The sequence below is a fragment of the Polypterus senegalus genome, chromosome 3 (genome assembly GCF_016835505.1).
Source record: "Polypterus senegalus isolate Bchr_013 chromosome 3, ASM1683550v1, whole genome shotgun sequence".
Taxonomy (NCBI): domain Eukaryota; kingdom Metazoa; phylum Chordata; class Cladistia; order Polypteriformes; family Polypteridae; genus Polypterus; species Polypterus senegalus.
In genome coordinates, this window is record NC_053156.1 from 137368072 (window position 1) to 137387437 (window position 19366).

The 19366-nt window shown below is 34.1% G+C and overlaps 1 protein-coding gene across 3 annotated transcripts in view; it reads left to right on the forward strand.

Moving 5' to 3' along the window:
* epha7 (eph receptor A7) overlaps window positions 1–19366 on the forward strand; it is a 139906-nt gene that overhangs the window by 35978 nt on the left and 84562 nt on the right. For 2 of the 3 annotated variants that reach the window (XM_039747974.1, XM_039747975.1), the window contains 2 exons: window positions 2077–2232; window positions 13462–13797. In XM_039747974.1, coding sequence (XP_039603908.1) covers window positions 2077–2232; window positions 13462–13797 — 492 coding nt within the window. The remainder of the gene's footprint in view (window positions 1–2076; window positions 2233–13461; window positions 13798–19366) is intronic. The other variant, XM_039747976.1, reaches the window with a different exon arrangement.

Here is a 19366-nt window from a genome sequence, read left to right on the forward strand (position 1 = left end):
GTTTGGTGATTTAGCAAATCTCACAGGGCTGTTTTTTTTTTTGAATGATCAATCAGGTAAGTGAACAAGAATTAGAAATGAAAAAGCAGAAATAGTTTATTTAATCATAATGAGTATGAGCTCCCTGGCTTTGTAGATTTTAAGTGACTAAGTATTTGTTCAAGAGTGGTTTAACAAACATTTGGCAGTGATAGCTGCAGATAATATTAAAGCTGTTCTTCCCTCACTGGCATTTGTGATTGCTAAGCTTGTTAATTATTATTATTATTATTTGTATATGAATCACACTTTTGAGATGAGTAAGACAGTTAAGCAAATTCAGTGTACTAAGGCATGTAATGGAATATTATAAAAGAGAACTAGTGTAGAGTGATAGCTAGAAAAAGATTAAAGAAAAAGCTTTACTGTATCATCGTAAAGTAATTAATGCCATCAATTTATTTTTTTGTTGTCGTTACTCAGAATGAAGTGTGACGTTTATAAAGCCATAAATATTTAATATGAGAGAAACACTTTGGTTTTATAAAAATTGAAGCATGTGAAATTAACCCAAATTGTTAATGGAAATAAAATATGATTTAAACAAATGACAGCTTTTGTTGTTGCATACATGTTAACATTATCTATGAAAATTATTATTTGAGAAGATACCAAATTGAAGTGCAAAGACAACAAATAATAAGATTGACTTAAGTATTCTTTAAGATTCCCCTGTATCTTTCATAGCAGACACTATTGCTAGGAGCACAACTTTCAAAGTTACAAAGTCAGTCATTTTCTAAACCGCTTAGTCCTGGACAGGGTCGTGCGGGGTGTTAGAATTTATCCCAGCTAGCACACAGCACAAGGCATGAACAAATTCTGGACAGGGCACCAGTCCATTGCAGGGAAAGTTACAAAGTGTAAAACAAAATTCATGAATTCTCAAGGAGTAGTATTTAAAGCAAGTACAGAATAATGTATAGAGCAATATCAATATACATGAATGTTATCTTTTGAGGAAAATAAACACACACATATACATATATATATATATATATATATATATATATATATATATATATATATATATATATAGGGACTTACAGTGGGCAAATTATTCTGTACATATCAGCTACTATAATCTTACAGGAGGAAAGAAATTAACCAGAAAAAGGGATACCCTGAAAATGTGTGTAAAGTAACAGCCTAACTACAAAAAAAGAAAGGATAAAAAATGTCTTCTGTGCTTTTGACTACTTTGTTTTATTGTTACATTTTAATATTAATAGTTACAGAATAATGTCTTGTTCATCATGGAATCATATTGCATTTTCCCCTGCTAACTTGACAAACGGGTTAACACCTTTTCTTTTTACAAAATGAGGAATGGTTTCACCTGAATGAATACAAAAACAACAGAACTCAGATGGAGTACGATTACTTGATTAGAGGTTTTTAAAGTAGTTTAACATAATTCCAAAGGATAATTGCAAACAACATAATCATATGATTGTTTGTCAAATGCAGACAGTATTATAATTGTGGTATGTTGCAGAAAGAAGTATTCCAAATTGTGCTGAGTAAACCAGCTATTGTACTTAGTGGTGCCTTTCTTTCTTTATGGGATTGGGGAGGGTGCTTTCAACTTGAGCTAGTGTCTTCTGTGTAAACTGTTCATTCATCTACTTTTAAAAGGCCTTTAAATTGGATTCTAGGTAAATTAAATGACCATGCTATCAATTATACAGTACCGCAGATCCTTAAATGTATTGGACAGTGAGGTAAATATTTAAATATATTTAAAGTTTGGATCATTTAAGAATGTTTTTTAAACCTGCACTGGGTTTGTTTCATCCTTTCAGGCTCTTTTCTGCATTCAATTAATTTAACTAGCTCTATTTAGACAGTTTCTATAGTAGGTTAAATGTGAGTCAAAGTATTAAGGACAGTTTTTGGTACTAACATAACAGAACTCCGCCTGTCAGTGGTAAATTGAAGCATAACCACTAGATAAGTTTTCTTTTTGATCAATAACAGAGATTGGGATCTGCTATTATCTATCTAATCCAAGTGTAAATGTCTCTTTTGCTATAGCCTGTGGCCGTGGATTCTATAAATCATCTTCCCAAGATCTACAGTGTTCTCGCTGTCCTGCCCATAGTTTCACTGACAAAGAAGGTTCTTCTCTGTGTGACTGTGAAGATGGATATTACAGAGCCCCTTCAGACCCACCATCTGTGGCCTGCACAAGTGAGTTGTTTTTTTTTTTAATAAAGTGAAAAGACAAAGAACAAGCTTTGCTTAAGATATATATTAAACTTTGGATTCTAAAGGCAAGTTTCTGTACAGAAAAAAACCATGATGTCTCTGTATGGGCGAGGCATCTGATTTATGTTGTTTAAGCTCTATGAGCAGATGGCCTAGTTTTGTGTTGCAGATTTCAGTACATTTATTAATTCAATATGTTTGCTCACAATGTCTCAAATGTCTATTTTTTAATTTCATAATATCCCTTTTATTTTTTCAATCAACCTTTTTAAAAATGCCAGTATTATGTAAATACATGCAACACGTTTGTGACTTTGGTCATATACAGGTATTGCATGTGGTGGGCAGTCAATCATACAGTGAAAAATATAAATTATAAGTGCCTTATTTCTTTTCATTCTTATGTATTATCACCTTAAAAGAAGTAGTCATTGTATGTGGAAATGTATGTAGGAATTGTGGAACAATTGTTAGAAAGTTATACTTTAAATCACACTATTGCTGCTTTGGTCACTGACTTTGACTCATGGCGTGACTATGAGGAAGTTACTTAACCTGTCTGTTAAAATGTAATAATATGTAAGTAAACAACTGAAACATATTCAAATGTTGAACGTTGTCATGGGTAAGGCATTTGTGGAAAAAAAAAATAGTTTTCTTGAAGTCTTGCCTTTTCATTCGGAAAGTGCAGCAAAACTATGTAGATTAGTGCTTAAATGACTGGTAATATGGTTTTAAATAGTTACATTTCTGGTTTCGATCTTTTAAAAATTCTAAAGACTTCCTAAATTGTATAACAAACTGAAGGCAGGCATACAACTTCACAGGGGGGGCTAGTCTTACAAAAACAAATCTTCAGTTCAGTTAATTACAGGTTGATTTTGCAAAATACCTCTCAAAGTGTTTCAGGAATCACTGCCCAAACTATAGTAGACAAGCAGCAGATTATTTTGCTAATGCATAGCTTTTTTTAGGTGGAGTTCGGTGTCTTCCATTAACATAGGATTAGAAAAAAAGTTAGTCTCCTTTTGGTCTTTGAAGGGATGTTTACAGTTTTAAGTACCAAGTAAGAACACAGCCCAGTACTTAAGGGGTGGAATACTGGTTCTAATTGTTGTTGGCCTATACAAAGATATTTGTGTGCATTACTTGAAATATTGCTGTTTTTAATTCAGTATTGTTTAATGTGTGTAAAAGGGAGTTTCTACAGGTAGTTTTTGAATAAATGATTGTACTCTATCTTATAGTTTCTGATTCATTTCACAATTTTCAAAATAACACATTGAACTCAAAGTTTATTTTATTTTATACAATGATGTTCCAAAAACTTCGTATCATTAGTGTTATAGAAATTAAAACTAAAAATATACTGGAATAAGAAGTTGAAATCTTATGAGTTTTCCAAAAGTGGATACATAAGAATGAAAACAGCAATGAAAACAACTCAGTTTGATTTGTTTTTTTAGTGAAAGGTAATGCAGCGGAGCACTCAGATATCTACCATATATTAATAGAATAACTGTGAAGGTATTCACATTTTGTCAATGGATATTATGCTACTTTGCAGTGCTTATTGACTTTTAAAAATGTGGCAGGGGTCTGAAGTAAAATATCGTAACAAATGTAACATTAACACTATCCAGGAAATTCAGTTCATTCAGTAGTTTGCATTCTTAGTTGTGTCTATTTCTATTTGTTACATTTGCAGGAAACAAATTAATTTATAGATCTTTTGTCTCTTTTAGCTACATATTAGATTTAATCTCATAAAATAACCTCTCTCAAAGATTTTTTGCATATTTAAACAATGAAAAAATCAGTAATTTAAAGAATACTATTCATTATTTTATTAACCTTTCCTTTGTGTTTCTGTGTGTGTGTGTATGTGTGTGTGTGTGTGTGTGTCTGCATGTAGAGGTTCTTATTCCCATAGGGTCAATGGATAGTTTATGTACATTTGCACATAAAACAACAGAAGATTTAGATCTTTAAAGATTCCTTCTGTATAAAATATGTTACTATTGTAATTGGCCATAATTTTAAATTTCAGTGTATACAGGATGATTGACAATTTGTTAAAAGGTTGTTTAGAAACCTTTGAAGCTCCAAATCTCACATAAATATTGAAACAGATTATATGAAATATGGGATTATGAATATTTTAATGTTCACAAGAAATGCTGAACTAGTTGTATTTTTAAACTAAGTTGTTTTAAATAGTGGGTCATTGAGCTAAACATACATAAAGATGTTGGTAAAAATATGTAAACAGATTAATAATTTCCACCTTTTATTTGTAAAGCCAGTTTATTCAGTTTATAAAGCAGAAACTACTGACTTCAAAAAAGGGATTCTCTTTATGTATTTACACACTGTATGAATCATCCTGGCAGTCAATCAAGTGACAGCTGTACAGCTATCTAAAAGAGACGTCTGGGATTCTGTGTGGCGATACATGCTTTAAAAAAAAAGCTGGTGTGTTTTTTTAGAAAAATCAAGTTGGTTAAAGAAATAAACAAAATGTTAATAAAAAAATGTGAATCTACTGAAATCAAATTTCTGTTCTGATTTGTTTCAAGAAAAAAATAAATATTGTATGGATTTACAGTACAGTACATATGTGTATTTATAATATATACTGTATATACACACACACACACTCACATACACACAGAAAATGTTAACTCAAGGCTTCTATGATTTATACTGTATCATAGCATGATTTAATTAACTACAGGAGTGTTATTGATTTAACAGATGGTGCTTCGTTGAGTTCAACCAAGAGCTGTCAGGCAGTATCTTTGGTCCCTCTTCAGGTACAAATGAGTCTGAAGTCAGAGTAAATTTACTGGACATTACATGGTAACTATAGCAACATTTAAGCATCTTAAACACACACACACACATGCACACTGGAATGCCTCATTTATACCCAAAGAGGAAAAGAACATGTTGATTTTTTTCAACACCATACTTTGTTTCATTAGCTCTGCTGATGAAAAATTTTCATTGATTGATTGATACATATTTAGATTTTTTTAGCATTTGGTTGATTTTCCATTGCATTCATTTTATATTTGTACACATTTTTCATTTATCATACTGTAGTAAAGATGAACATACCGCAAATTTACAGATTATTTAGATCAATAGATATATAGATAGAAATCACTTTATTTCATATAAAAATAAAGTTAAAAAAAATGAAAATTTTATAAATTCTGATCATCTGAGGAAATAATCCTGGCTGAGCTGAACAGTTATCAGTATCATTCTAATAGAACATTTTCCATCATAAAAAACACAACTGCATATAGCAAGTTAATAAGTATTAAAAAGTTAATTTCTACTTTGAAGATAGCTACGCACCACAGTTTATTTGTAAATATGAATTAATTGAAGTTAAAGTGGAACGCAGTGGTTAACACTCCTGCATCATAGCTACAGAGTCTTAGGTTTTTATTAGAGCCCAGACACTGTCTGTATGGAGTTTAATATTCTCCATATGTATGTGTGGATTTTCATCCTGGTACTTCAATTTTCTCTCCACATTTCAAAGCCATATAAGAAATACAAATTAACTCATCCAGCCTTGGCAGAATCTGGAGTTCAGTTTCGTGTGTGGATACTATTCATGTGTGTGGAGTTCATACATTCTCCCTGGGTTTGTGTGGGTTTGCCTGAAAATATGCCAACTCTCCATCCTTATTTGAAAGACATGTACTGTATGTTAAGGTAATTGGCAACTCTATACCCAGATTATATATGAATGAGTGTTAGTATGTGTGTGAGATTCCCCTGTGTTGGTATGATGTCTGTTCTGAGCTGTTTCTGACTGTGTGTCCACAATTGAAAGCACTGACTGGCTCCCTGTGAACTGGAAGTGGATAACCAAGTTAAAAAATACAATCATCCCTTCTTATTCAGTTCTAATCTGTTTCTAAATCCAGGTCAGAAAATAAAAGAATTACATACTGAAAAACATACAAATGCATCCCATGCATCAAACCCCCCCCCAAACAACGTTCCCAAATACCCATGTTAAGCACCTATACCATCCTGGGATCTCTTAATAATATTAAACAGTTCATTCGTTAATTACCTAATTAGACATTTAGGTAGTTAATGGGAATTGTTCTGTATTAGGCTAGGTTAGGTATACAACAGATAAAGCAGGTCTTCGCTGCATGTCTTACAGAGGGACCAGAAGGGTGGACATGATGTATAGCAAAATGTAATTATGAAAATTATGTAAAGAAAAGAAATTGCACTACATTCTAAATTGTTTTTACCTTTTTCCCCCTTTTTTGGGAGAGTTTTTAAAGATTATATTGGTATTTAGGGATACATGCAGCCACTGCACAAACAAAGTTAATTAACGCATAATACTAGCTGGATGTGGTTCAGAGCACCTGGGTGCCTAAAACTTTGTAGTGAAAAAACAGTGGAACAGAGCTGTAATACTGAAAAATTGAACAAAGAAAAGTCGCATAAAGAGGAATGACTGAAGTTAGATATATTTATCTATGCATTAAATGAAAATGAATATGGAGGTCAATTAATAAAGAGAAGACTTTAAACTAATAATTAACTAGTGAATGCTAAATTCAAAAAAATAATCTATGGTATCTGGCAATAAAACACATGTGGAAAATATTTAAATGGATGAATACAATATTTTATGACTACATCCCTGACTACATTCCTATTAGTCATAAAATTTAATCCCAACAAAAGGATGCATTGTTATAGTATTCTTAAAACATGGTTATTAACTTAAAGAGAGACAGTGCAGTAAAAAAAATCTAACTATTGTGATTCACAATGTGACTGTTGGTCAGAACCATTTAATGTTAGGTCAAGGTTAAGTCGTAATTTGTAAGGAAACATGACAAGATTCTATTGTAATCTGTTGTTATTTTTTTTTTTTTTGCATCTGACATGGCAGAGTTTAGGGATAGTTGCAAAAAGCTGTTCAGAGAGGAGAAATTAATTAACTTGATCTAAAACCTAAGAATATTACAAGTTATTCTCTTTTACGGGTCATATTATCATATAAAATGGATATATTCTGATGTTATACATATGTAAATGTAGGCACATAGATATTGTACATTGTGATGTGATTGACCAGTGTCCCAGCCAGGCTGCACCCTGTTCCCTTCCATGTTCAGGAGGCCAGTTCTATGGATGGTCAGAAAGAGAGGATTGACATTCCCACTCCTGGCTAGAAGGGGGGCATGGAGATGTACTGTGACATCTGGTACACCATGACTGGCATAACAAAAGCAATGGATGGGAATCACTCACCCTGGCAGGGGGGGGAGGAGGGGGCATGCATAGTGGATGAATGAAATGGATGGCGAAACATTGCGACTGGGATGGTTAGTAGTCCCTTTCCTGGTGGGGGGCCAGAAGAAATGTGGGACAGTGGGAGACTGCCTCCCATGCACAGGTTGCCCTCCCATATACAGGGTGAGAGCATCCCTTGTGGTGAGCCCCAGTATGAATACCCCCAGGGTAGCATGGGAGTAGCATTCCAAGGGCGCTGCCGGGGAGAGCTAGTGGGAGATGAATACTCTTTTTGAGGGTGGATTCACCCAAACCAGAAGTACTTCCTGGAGACAATGGTTTAGGCACTGGAAATACTTCTGGGGTGGGTTTAAAAGGCAGCACTCCACTATACTTGGGCAGTTGAAGGAAAAGAACAAAACTTGCCTGGGAGGAGTCGGGGAGGAAGGAAAAACAGAGCAAAGCAGCTGAGTGAAAGGCTTGTGCATAGAACTGTGTAGACTGAGACCTGTAAAAACATAGTGTTATTAAATAAAAATAGTCCATTTAAGTTTGGCACTGTGTACTTTAGTTGTGCCTGGGGGTTTGGCTCTGCTACAGCCCCTAAAGGTCACAACATATACATGTAGCCTTCTGATTATATAAATGATTTTAAATCTGCTTTTATTAGACAAAGTTTGGTAATAGTAATTTGGAAATGTTTGTGCATTTCTAAAATGGCCACCAGAATCATCTGAAACCTCAGATTTTTTTCCTTGCATTATTCTAAAACAGTTACTACCATAATGTAATTAAAAATACAGTTAGCTGTATTTTCTTGCCCATTATCTGTGTGTAATGTGTTACATTTATAAAAAAATGTAATCGTTAATGTATTTTGTTACTTACTTACAGAAAAAAAGATTGTTTCCCTTTTGTCTAATAAAGAATCTTAGTCTCATTTACATAGTTAAGCTTGAATGCTTACCAAAATGTCTAGGGTTTTTTTCAAACTAATTTTAATATTTTTATTCTCATCTTAATTTTTAATCTGGTTTGCCTAAAATAAGTTCTTGAATTGATTCACTAATGGCTCATTGGGTTGAAATGTATTGCTTTTTTTCCTTCTTTTTTGCAAAATGTCATACTAGTTATTATTTAAACATTTCGCTACTCATAACTGTATAAAATAATTAGTCCTGATATACATTGACATTTGTATATTTACATTCAATTGTGGCTGAATGAATACATGTTAACAAGACTGGGTTATAAGATGGGTTTAAATACATCTCTACCAAACACCCAACATAGAAAAATTCATATATACTCTACTGCACGGAGCATAAAAGGAGATTACATTTTATCCTACAATCTCACACCCACACTTAGTTATTTTAACATAGTTATTTTTCATTAAAATCCTGAATATCTATATACCTTCTAACAAAATTAAAGCTTATGTAAACCAGACTATCCTTATAATGATTCCAGAAGGTACAATACAGTGTATTTAGCTACAGCTAGAGGCATATAGCCACTGTTGGCCTGATGGTGTTACTAGGAACTACTGTATGAATTAGAAAACTTTGCACAAACTGCATATCGAGTGTAAATAAGTTAGGAAGTTATAAATCTGTCTCTGGAGCTGTTAAACAGTGACTAGACAGCTGCTGTTTGTGCCAACATACAGCTTCACCATATGTACAGTGTTTGAATATGTATATACTGTATGTGTGCGAATGTATGTTTATATATTACATGTATATACAGTAGCACTTTTCAATAACACTCCCTGTGCAATGAATGACATGGTATCTTTATTTGTAGATAATCACTTTTGTCTACTTTATCCTTGACCTATACCTGGATGCACTTGCTCAGATTTTAGTTTACTAATGTCTGTTTTTCAACTTATTTCTTTCTTAAGTTATCATGTAACAAGGATATGTGATATAAAATCCCTTTACTACTATTTATTTGTGAAAGGGTATACATTCTCTAACCAGCTTAGCCAGTTTTTCAGCTTTCAGTGTCATCAGCATCCTAGGGTTCCATAATATACTTTTTTCTGGAATTAAACACTATACCCCAATCCCAGCCTATTAATGTTGTGGCCAGGCTGCACTTTCAGTTGTCCTTTTAAATGCCTTTCATATGCCTCCACAATATTGTTTTCTGAAGAAGCTGTTGTGATCTTGTGAATGTAATGTGACTTAAGTCAGTCAGTGAAAATAGTTAGCTATAAGTTTGTCATCTGAAAGAACATTTTTTTTAATATTTTGATTTGTAGCTGTGAGTACAAGCTAAAGCTATATATGTAAAGCTATGTATATATGTAGCTGTGAGTAGTAGCTATGTTTAAAGTAATGATGTGAATGTAAGATAATAGAACTAATGCCTTTTTATTTAATGAGGGAAGTTTCAATTGTAAACTTGGATTTCAATAGTTTTTAGGGCTGCACAGCTTTTCTGTTTCTTTTTTTTTTTGGAAATTATTGCATATAATAACTTATCTCCAATAGTGTCGCCTGTAATACCCCAGTATAGGATCTTGAATCTGCCAGTTCTCTATTTGAAGTGGTTAATTAGTTTTTTTCCACATTTAATGCATTGGAAATTGTATTTATTTAGTAATTTGGCTGATTATTTATTTTCATTGCATTTTTAAATTTTATCAAGTCACATTCAGTACTCATTCATAAGAAACAGAAATCCTGGGTTTAGATTATAAAAGATCTGTTTTCTTAGAATTTAGAGTTATGCCCTTCTTTCCTTGTGTGAGATCATCTCTCTTTGTACTGTAGATTAGTTAATATTTTTTAAATTACAATAGTCATCATTTCCCCAAACATTCATTTAAGATAAGGAAGGTCATGTCCAACAATACGGAATATCAGAATTGCATGTAATGCTACTGCATTGACTTGTGATTCTCACCAGTGAAAGGTACCTTTTTTCCTTTTCCCAATTTAGGAATGTACTGTATCACTTCAGGTGACTGGATATCATTTACTATAAAAGCTTGAAAATGAATCATGTATTTCTGCTTGTGTCTGTCTCCTTAGGAAAACATTCCTTCTTCTATTAGCCTACATGTGTCAGAAATATAAATGTGTCTATTGATATGTGAATACATAATTTACATAAAAGTGCCTCATAATAAACTGAAGTAGGCTATATAATCTTGAATTTACTGTACAGACTAGAAAGCAAATGATATAACCTACTTAATGCTTTGATGTAGCAAATGAAGGATGACCAGAAGTATTTTGTATTTAGTTACCCTTTTAAACAAGGTGTTAATGTTTTGAGTAAGAGCTTAATCATAGCTTCCTGTGATAGCACCAAGACACAACTGCTAGTCTGCCTTCTTTCCATCTGTAACCGTTTGGTTAATTTTATTCAGCCAGATAAAAATGCAAGATGCTATACTGCAGACATGGGTGTTGCAAGCTTTAGCACTTCTTTGGGGCTTAGCCCCCTCTCTCCCCCTCTCTTAATGATGATAGTGAAAGAGCAGGTGAGGTGAGGCGGTGAACCCCCGATGGAATTTTGTGCAGTCGAAGAAAGAATCCTCCATTGAGTTTAGAGCAGTCAAAATTCGAAGGGCAGGGTCTGGATGTCTGACATCAGGGGCTAAAGCCCCAGAATCCGCTCCCCCCAACCACTGACGCTGCTGACTTCATGCCTGTGCATGCAAAGTTTATGTACTTTATTCAATTATCTACTTTCAGTGTCTTGTGTAGGTAAAATTTTGTTTCCCAACATATCACATTTTACATTGAATTTCATTTTTACTTGGATAATAATGACACTAAATTGCATTTCAAACTTCCAGAGAATCCATGATTCTGAATATTTCACACACACAGTATTTCAAATGAGCCTGTGTTGTAAACTGTATAAAAGGCAATACATATTTTAGTCTTATTTTCAAAGAAATTGCCTTTCATTATTAATGTTCTAAGTCAGGCAATATCTGAAACAGAAGTATTGGATTAAGATCTTATTTTGATTTTAGATCTTATTTTTCTTGCCAGAATACAATGCATTTCAATAACATGAAGAAGTTGTCTTTTGTTAGGAATGCAATTTAACTTCTTGATGCGTCAAGACCTCCAAAATTATGCAAAATGTCTTTGTAGAAAATATTATTTATGCAAACAATGGTTTGGTTTTATTACTACTACTATATGAACTTCTTTCTGCAGACATTACAAAGCTGTCTTGTACCACACAAGATGCTCATGTTTAAAATTATTTCCTGTAAAAAGACATAGGAAAATGTTTTCCATCTTAAGAAATATAAACTTTAAATATATTCGAGTGATATTTTACTCACAACACTTGTATTAACATCAAGTAGTAAGAACTGTCATGTGCATATTTCCACATTAAATAAAACCAACTCCCTTATCAGTGTAATATTAGTAAAATAGTGCTTTTTTAACATTTTCTGTGCAAATATACATTTTTTAATCTGTTTTGCTCTCCTGTGTAACGCATTTCTCTGTAAAGCTCTATCTTGAAAGCTAATTTTCCACTGATACAAACCTATACTAGTTTCACATATAGATAATATACAGTAAGTCAAAGGTTTACCTTACTATATATGAATTGTCAAATCTTTCTCATTTAAAATGGACTGTGCTCCCTAATGTATAGCATTGTTAGAAAAAGTATACTTCAAACAACTAATCAAATTAAGAAGCCATCAAAAGCTTCCTGCTATTCTTGTAACAGGAAATATTGGAATAAAGTAACTGCCTTTATGTAACTTAATTGTGCACTTCTGGTGGTTTCCTAACATCTGCTTGAAGCTTTACCTTGGAAACCTTTGTGAGCTATAGTATAAATATAGAGCATGCCTATGCTAAAAGTTAAATTTAAGATTGGGTTTAGTGAAAAGTCAAGCAAAATGACACCTTTTATTTGCTAACTAAAAAAATTACAATATGCAAGCTTTCGTGGCAACTCAGGCCCCTTCTTCAGGCAAGATCTAATGGCCCTGAGTTGCCTCAAAAGCTTGCATATTGTAATCTTTTTAGTTAGCCAATAAAATGTGTCATTTTGCATGACTTTTCACTACATTCATAATGGCTAACACGGTACAACACCCCAGTAATACAGATTGGGTTTAGATAAGGTGAATGAATATACTGTATACTGTTTGTATGCACAGACACGTAATGCATATACAAATGTAATTAAGCAGCATTGATTATTATTGCAATATCTCATTAATAAAATAAGTAAGTAAAGCAAAGTTTTTGCAGGTGAGGCTGCTGCTTAAAATCAGCAAACCTCTTTAATTATTTGAGATCCCTGTAAAATAATAAAACATGTACATGCTGAGTCACTCCAGAATTTCAGTTTCATGATTTTTATTTACTTCCAGTGTTTAGTTTACCTACATGTATTCCCCACCTTACCACTATATGGGGAGGGGTGTGGGGGTAAAACAGCTGTATCATCTTTCACTAAAATGGATTAATTAATGACGTCTGTCCAGTTTAAGTTAGTTGCTTTCTTAATAACAATTAATAGCACCCCTACTTGTCAGAATTTGTGTTAATTCCTATAATTCTCTGAAAAACTGAGTAGAATTTTTTCATGCAATTAATCTTTTGGATGCTGTGCTTTTTAAATATAATCATCTTAATACATATACTATATGTGTATTGTATCTCTTAATTATAGCATTAGGCTAGAATGAAAATAGAACATGTACAAGAAGGTATTTTAATTCTTATCATGGATTAGTACATTATGTCCACTTTTGGACAACTCAAAAATTTCACAAATGTGCCACCCTTTTTGACCCCCTCCCCTATATTGTACATATGCATCCAACTTGAAAATCATTTTTTCATCAGTTTAACTAAATCACATATAGTAACAGAGCAATTCTGCTACTTTCCTGTCTCCCTACCAAAGGGCCCCCATCAGCACCACAGAACCTGATTTACAACATCAACCAGACTACAGTGAGCCTGGAATGGAGCCCCCCTGCAGACAACGGGGGCCGGAATGATGTCACCTACAGGATTGTATGCAGACGATGCAGCTGGGAACAGGGTGAATGTCTACCCTGTGGCAGTAATGTTGGATATGTACCCCAGCAATCTGGATTAGTTGATACATATGTCACCATTATGGACCTTTTGGCCCATGCCAACTACACGTTTGAGGTGGAAGCTGTGAATGGAGTCTCAGAACTCAGTCGCAACCAGAGACTCTTTGCTGCTGTCAGTATTGCCACCAGTCAAGCAGGTAAGATGATCTGTAAGCTTGAATATTAATAACTATACATACAGTATGCTAGGAGTGAGAGTGGTTCTTGTGTTGTATTAGTCATAAATAGAAGAAAGAAGATTAGAATGAATTCAGAAATGGATTGCTAAAACATAGAATAATGCAAAGAATATTATTTATAGGTTTAGGTTATGAAAAGGCTGACTGTAACAGAACATTTTTCTTGTAGTATGTTTTAAGAGTGATGATAGAACTGTAATGTTAAAATTTGTTCAATAGGAAAACAAATACAGTATTACACTGCATATTTCATATAATTATGAAACTGAGAAAAAATAGTATCTGCAAGTAGGTAGGTAATTATAGCTTTTGCAAATCTATATTTGGAAAGTATTTAGTAATGGCTTTAATGAAATATGTCAGTTTTCATTCTTTTGACCAGCATGACTTAGGTATCTTTAAATATATAACAATTTTTACATTTGTAGTAAAGCAATTCTAATTGCTTTGTTTTTCTTTGTAGTAAAAGCATATCATTTACCTGTATGAGAAAGGTTAACCTATAAGTGAAGAATTTGTAATGTAATTTTATTTTCACAAATTACTTAAGGATAAACAAATAAAAGTTCATTTTATATAATGTGGTATTTTCATGCAAAGTTTAGCTAAAACTATGTAGAAGCTTGTGAATGTTCTCGATGCAAAGGTTACTTTGTCACTGTTTCAGATCTCAGTAGAACAATTTACAGTAATTTAGCATACACAATATAATTACTGAAACAAAATGTAAATTATTTTGAGAGTCAAGTAGTAGAGTGGTTAATGCGTCTACTTAACAGCTCTAGTGACCTGGATTCAATTCCCAGTAAACTCTGCAAATACATAGATTGATGTAATTGCTTTTGTGTCTGCTATGTGAATTGTATATACTTGCACACTTCTTGGAGTAGCTGGTAGGTCAAAGGAGTCCCCAATGGATTTTATTTGGCCCATAGCTAATGAAAATTCAACTCTGTATGTATTGGTCACAGCATAGTAACAAGGTTTTTTAAAATTCCAGCACTAGTCTCTGGAATCACACCAGTTCCAAACAATAAGAGTTTAAGATAACCTGTAAAAATTGGAAATGTTCCTATTAGCTAATTCTACTTGGGTAGAATTACTTGGGTCGGCAGTCTTCATCAGATTACATGTATCTACCCTCAGTATTCTTTGTGTTTAAGTTGACATTGCAGGCATTGTGTACAGTACTGTATATCCTAAATGCATGTTCATAGCCAAACAGATTTAACCAGTCAGTCAAATGTAAATATAAAAGTTACTTTTTCTTGCTTGGATGAGTCGCACACATTCTGTAGGACAAGTATTAGGCTCAGGCTTTCCCTTCTATATATCTTAAAATATTAGGTGTCTATTGTGATCGTTAAAATTTATATAGCTTATCTATTTACAACGTATACCACAGTGTCATTCTTTGGAACATCTTTGGCAATTTGTATCTACAAACTTTGTAACTCGGATCCAACATATTTTTTTTAGCAGAAAACGTTTTTCAACCTCAGTAAAGAATTAAGGTGAATGGAGTTACTGTCATTCTTAAGAATGCATAAAAGTTTTTCACCCCCAGCAAAGAATGCAGCTGAGTAAGGTCAAGGTCAATCTTAAGAATGCAACCCCTTAGGAAGTATTTGTCCGCAAAAATGTTAATATAAACTAAAATGTGCATAGTATGGGTGTTTTACATAAACATTGCTTATGGTGGCTGTAAACCAATATCAGGAAACTGTGATCTCATTGCAAACGACTCTATGGCCTGTGAATGCACAGAAAAGGAATACGGTCTGGTACTTGCATTTAATTTTAGACAACCAGATTCCACTAGGTGGCAGCACTTTATAAATGGCATATGCAGTTAATGAGTTCCCACTCTTGTAGCCTGTGATTCTTGTGACTGTAATTAAACTTGAGTGAGTGTGTTACCAGGTAGTGCCTTAGAACAAATGGCTAGCCAAAAGTGCAATTTGAGGCAAATAAGAGGAACAGGAAAAGGAGTATACAATATTCTAAATGCATTAAAACAAACAAAAAAGGTGCACTTTCAAATTCATTTAGTTTTATTTGCTTAATTTTTCCTTATTATTTGACTACTTCTTAACATATTATTCAGCATGAGTTTTAAACTAAAGAATTTTTTATATCAAATTCAGTTTTTAAGATGTCCAAATGTTTCTATAAAGAACACAATCAAATTAGCAGGCTTCTACTGTTCTTTTAATCATGCGTATTTATTTAATTAAAGATGAGTAACTGGATACCAAATACTTCTTGAGAACTGTGAAATCAGCAAAATTGCTCTTTGCGTTTTCTAATTCAGTATCATGTATGAACAGGCTCATTAGAAGTTTTTACTGGTCTTGGAACTCAGAAAGCTTGATTAAAAATGAACTACTCTTGTTTATAATATTTTAATCATTACTCTGGCTAGAACTCTTGATTGTATCAATTTATATTCCCAGCATATGAATTAAGAGTCATTCTACATGTTATTTAAAAATTCTAAGTGTAAAAGAGATCATCACAGTCTCAGGTACAGCAAGCAACCAAAAACACTATGCACAATGTGAGTATCTCGGTGTTGTAAAATATTTCTTGGTGTTTTGCAGTATTATATATATATATATATATATATATATATATATATATATATATATATATATATATATATATATATATATATACTCAGCAAAAAAGAAATGTCCTCTGACTTTCAACTGTTTTACTTTCAGTAAACTTAATGTGTAAATATTTGTATGAACACTACAAGAGTCAACACCATAAGACATAAACTAAAAATGTTTCACAATGTGTCCCTGAATGAAGGGAGGCTCAAAATCAAAAGTACCAGTCAGTATCTGGTGTGGCCACCAGCTGCTTGAAGTACTGCAGTGCATCTCCTCCTCGTGGACTGAACCAGATTTGTCAGTTCTTGCTGTGAGATGTTACCCCACTCTTCCACCAAGGCACCTGCAAGTTCCTGGACATTTCTGGGGGGAATGGCCCTAGCCCTCACCCTGCGATCCAACAGGTCCCAGACGTGCTCAATGGGATTGAGATCCGGGCCCTTCCACTGTGAGGATGATCAGCTGTCCTTCCTGTCTCCCTGTAGCGCTGTCTTAGGCGTCTCACAGTGCGGACATGGCAATTTATTGCCCTAGCCACATCAGTAGTCCTCATGCCTCCCTGCAGCATGCCTAATGAACGTTCACGCAGATGAGCAGGGACCCTGGGCATCTTTCATTGGGTGTTTTTCACAGTCGGTAGACAAGTCTCTTTAGTGTCCTGCGTTTTTAGAACTGTGACCTTAAATGCCTACTTTCTGTAAGCTGTTAAGGTCTTAACGACCATTCCACAGGTGCATGTTAATTAATTGATTATGGTTAATTGAACATGCATGGAAAACGTTGTTTAAACCCTTTACAATGAAGATCTGTAAAGTTATTTGGATTTTTAAAACATTATTGTTGAAATACACAGTCCTGGAAAAAGGGATGTTTCTTTTTTTGCTGAGTATATATATTTATTTATTTATAAAGCACTGTGACAGAACAGTGCAAAAGTGTGTGTTAGGGCCTTTGTTGAAGAAAAAGGAAAAAACTTTCCCCTCTGCCAGTACAGAAAAACTAAAGATGCCATGTTGGAGGAAAGAATGAGTTGGAATCATACCATTGAAGATATACTAGCATGCCTTTGATTTGTTAGTTAGTTCTGCAGTAACCATAAAGTCAATGGTTAAGTTATTACAGCTTGTCAGAGTGGCATAAAGCATTGTCTCAGTCATTTCCTCTGAAGGGAAGACTTGTTTTTTAAACTAAAATCTTTCGTTTTGGGTGGAATCCGAGAAACTGTAAATGTTGTTTTTATTTTGCTCAGGTTCATATTCATGCTTTACAAATCGTGCATCCAAGCAATTAAATTAGGTCAGAATAACAACATTGTCTTTACCTTCAGTTGCTTTTCAGAGTAAATGGAAATTGAATTAAATTCTCCTGTCAGAAACTGCAACACGCCTACAGTTACTGAAAGAGACCTCAGATTTAAGCTTTATAGTAAACATAGCTGGTACGTGTTTTAAATGCTACCATAAAAAGAGCTTTCAATGTTTTTCGTAGAAATATATAGGACTATGATGAGAAAATTAAGATTATGCATTCATTTATTACTGTACGCATTTGATGCATGCCTTGGTGCTAAAAAGTATAAGAGAAATCATGAAAAATATTACTTTACTTCATGTTCCTACTGTATGTTTTTACAATTTGCTTAAAGTATTATTTATATTTAAAGTAAAGTAATGTTAACACATTGACTATCTTCTATAATTTGGGAGAATTTTCTGTTCCATGTGCCAGCTACAAGTTCATTTGAATGTTAGAGAATATACAATTTTATTGTTTGTTTCTGCACATTAACAAATTGTGCATAATTAGTATATTAAAATAACAGTATTGTCAATATCAAATGTATCTGTTGTGGAAGAAGCCCGGATCACAGACAGACACAGGACTCCCAATGTCCAGAACACACACATTTATTTTGCTTCTTTCTGCACACAGCACCAAACAGTGTACAAATAGCCACAAAATGCTTACAGTCCCTTCTTTCCTTTTGTCTCTCTCAATTCTTCTGCTGACTCTACTCCTCTCCTCACAAGCTCCATCCTCTTCCTCTCTGGCTCCCTGAATGGAGTGAGGTGGCCTCTTTTGTAATGCACCCGGATGTGCTCCAGGCGCTCCCTGATGTTGTTCATGTAGCCCTTCCTGGTTTGGCGGCAGTGCTGCATGGGCACCCGGAAGCACTCCAGGTGTACCTGGTTCCTGTTCCGGCAGCACTTCCTGGTGTGGCGGAAGTACAGCGGTCTATGGCTCTGAAACCATCCAGGCACCACCTGGCGGAGGCCACGGGCCCCCACAGATGTGAGCTTCCAAGCTCCGTGGCTCCAAAGCAAACCAGGGTGGCTGCCCTCTCGTGTCCCGGGCAAGGTATTGTCCCTCTCCCGGTCCTTTCATTGCCCAGCCATCCACCACACTATTTTTACTATGGCAGTCAACATTTTTAACTGGTGATTGCAAAATTGTCCTGTGTAAATGACAGCACAGATGTGTGCATTATTAAGCACTGCAACAGCCTAGCATCCTCTCCAGGGTTGTTTACTGCCATGTGCTCAGTGCTATCATGATGAGCTTTGGCCCATTGAATTCAGTACACAGTAAAATCACCAGTGTTAAATCAACTCTGTAAGTGTTAAAATTAACACTTTTGCAGTGTTTATATAATTCTTTCTGGCCAGAGTTAATTCAACTCTCATTCCAGTGTAAGGAATTTAACTCTATCTCAGTGTAGTTCAATCTACTCTGTTAGTGTTAAATAATAAACTCTCGATAGTGTTGTTTTAACTCTTACTAAAGGTGAAACGTTTAGTCAGGAGAGTAAATAAGTAACTCTAGTTAGTGTTGTTTTAACACCATACAAGTGTGATTCATATCTACAAAGAGTGAATAAAAAACCCTGACTGATGCAGATTTAACGC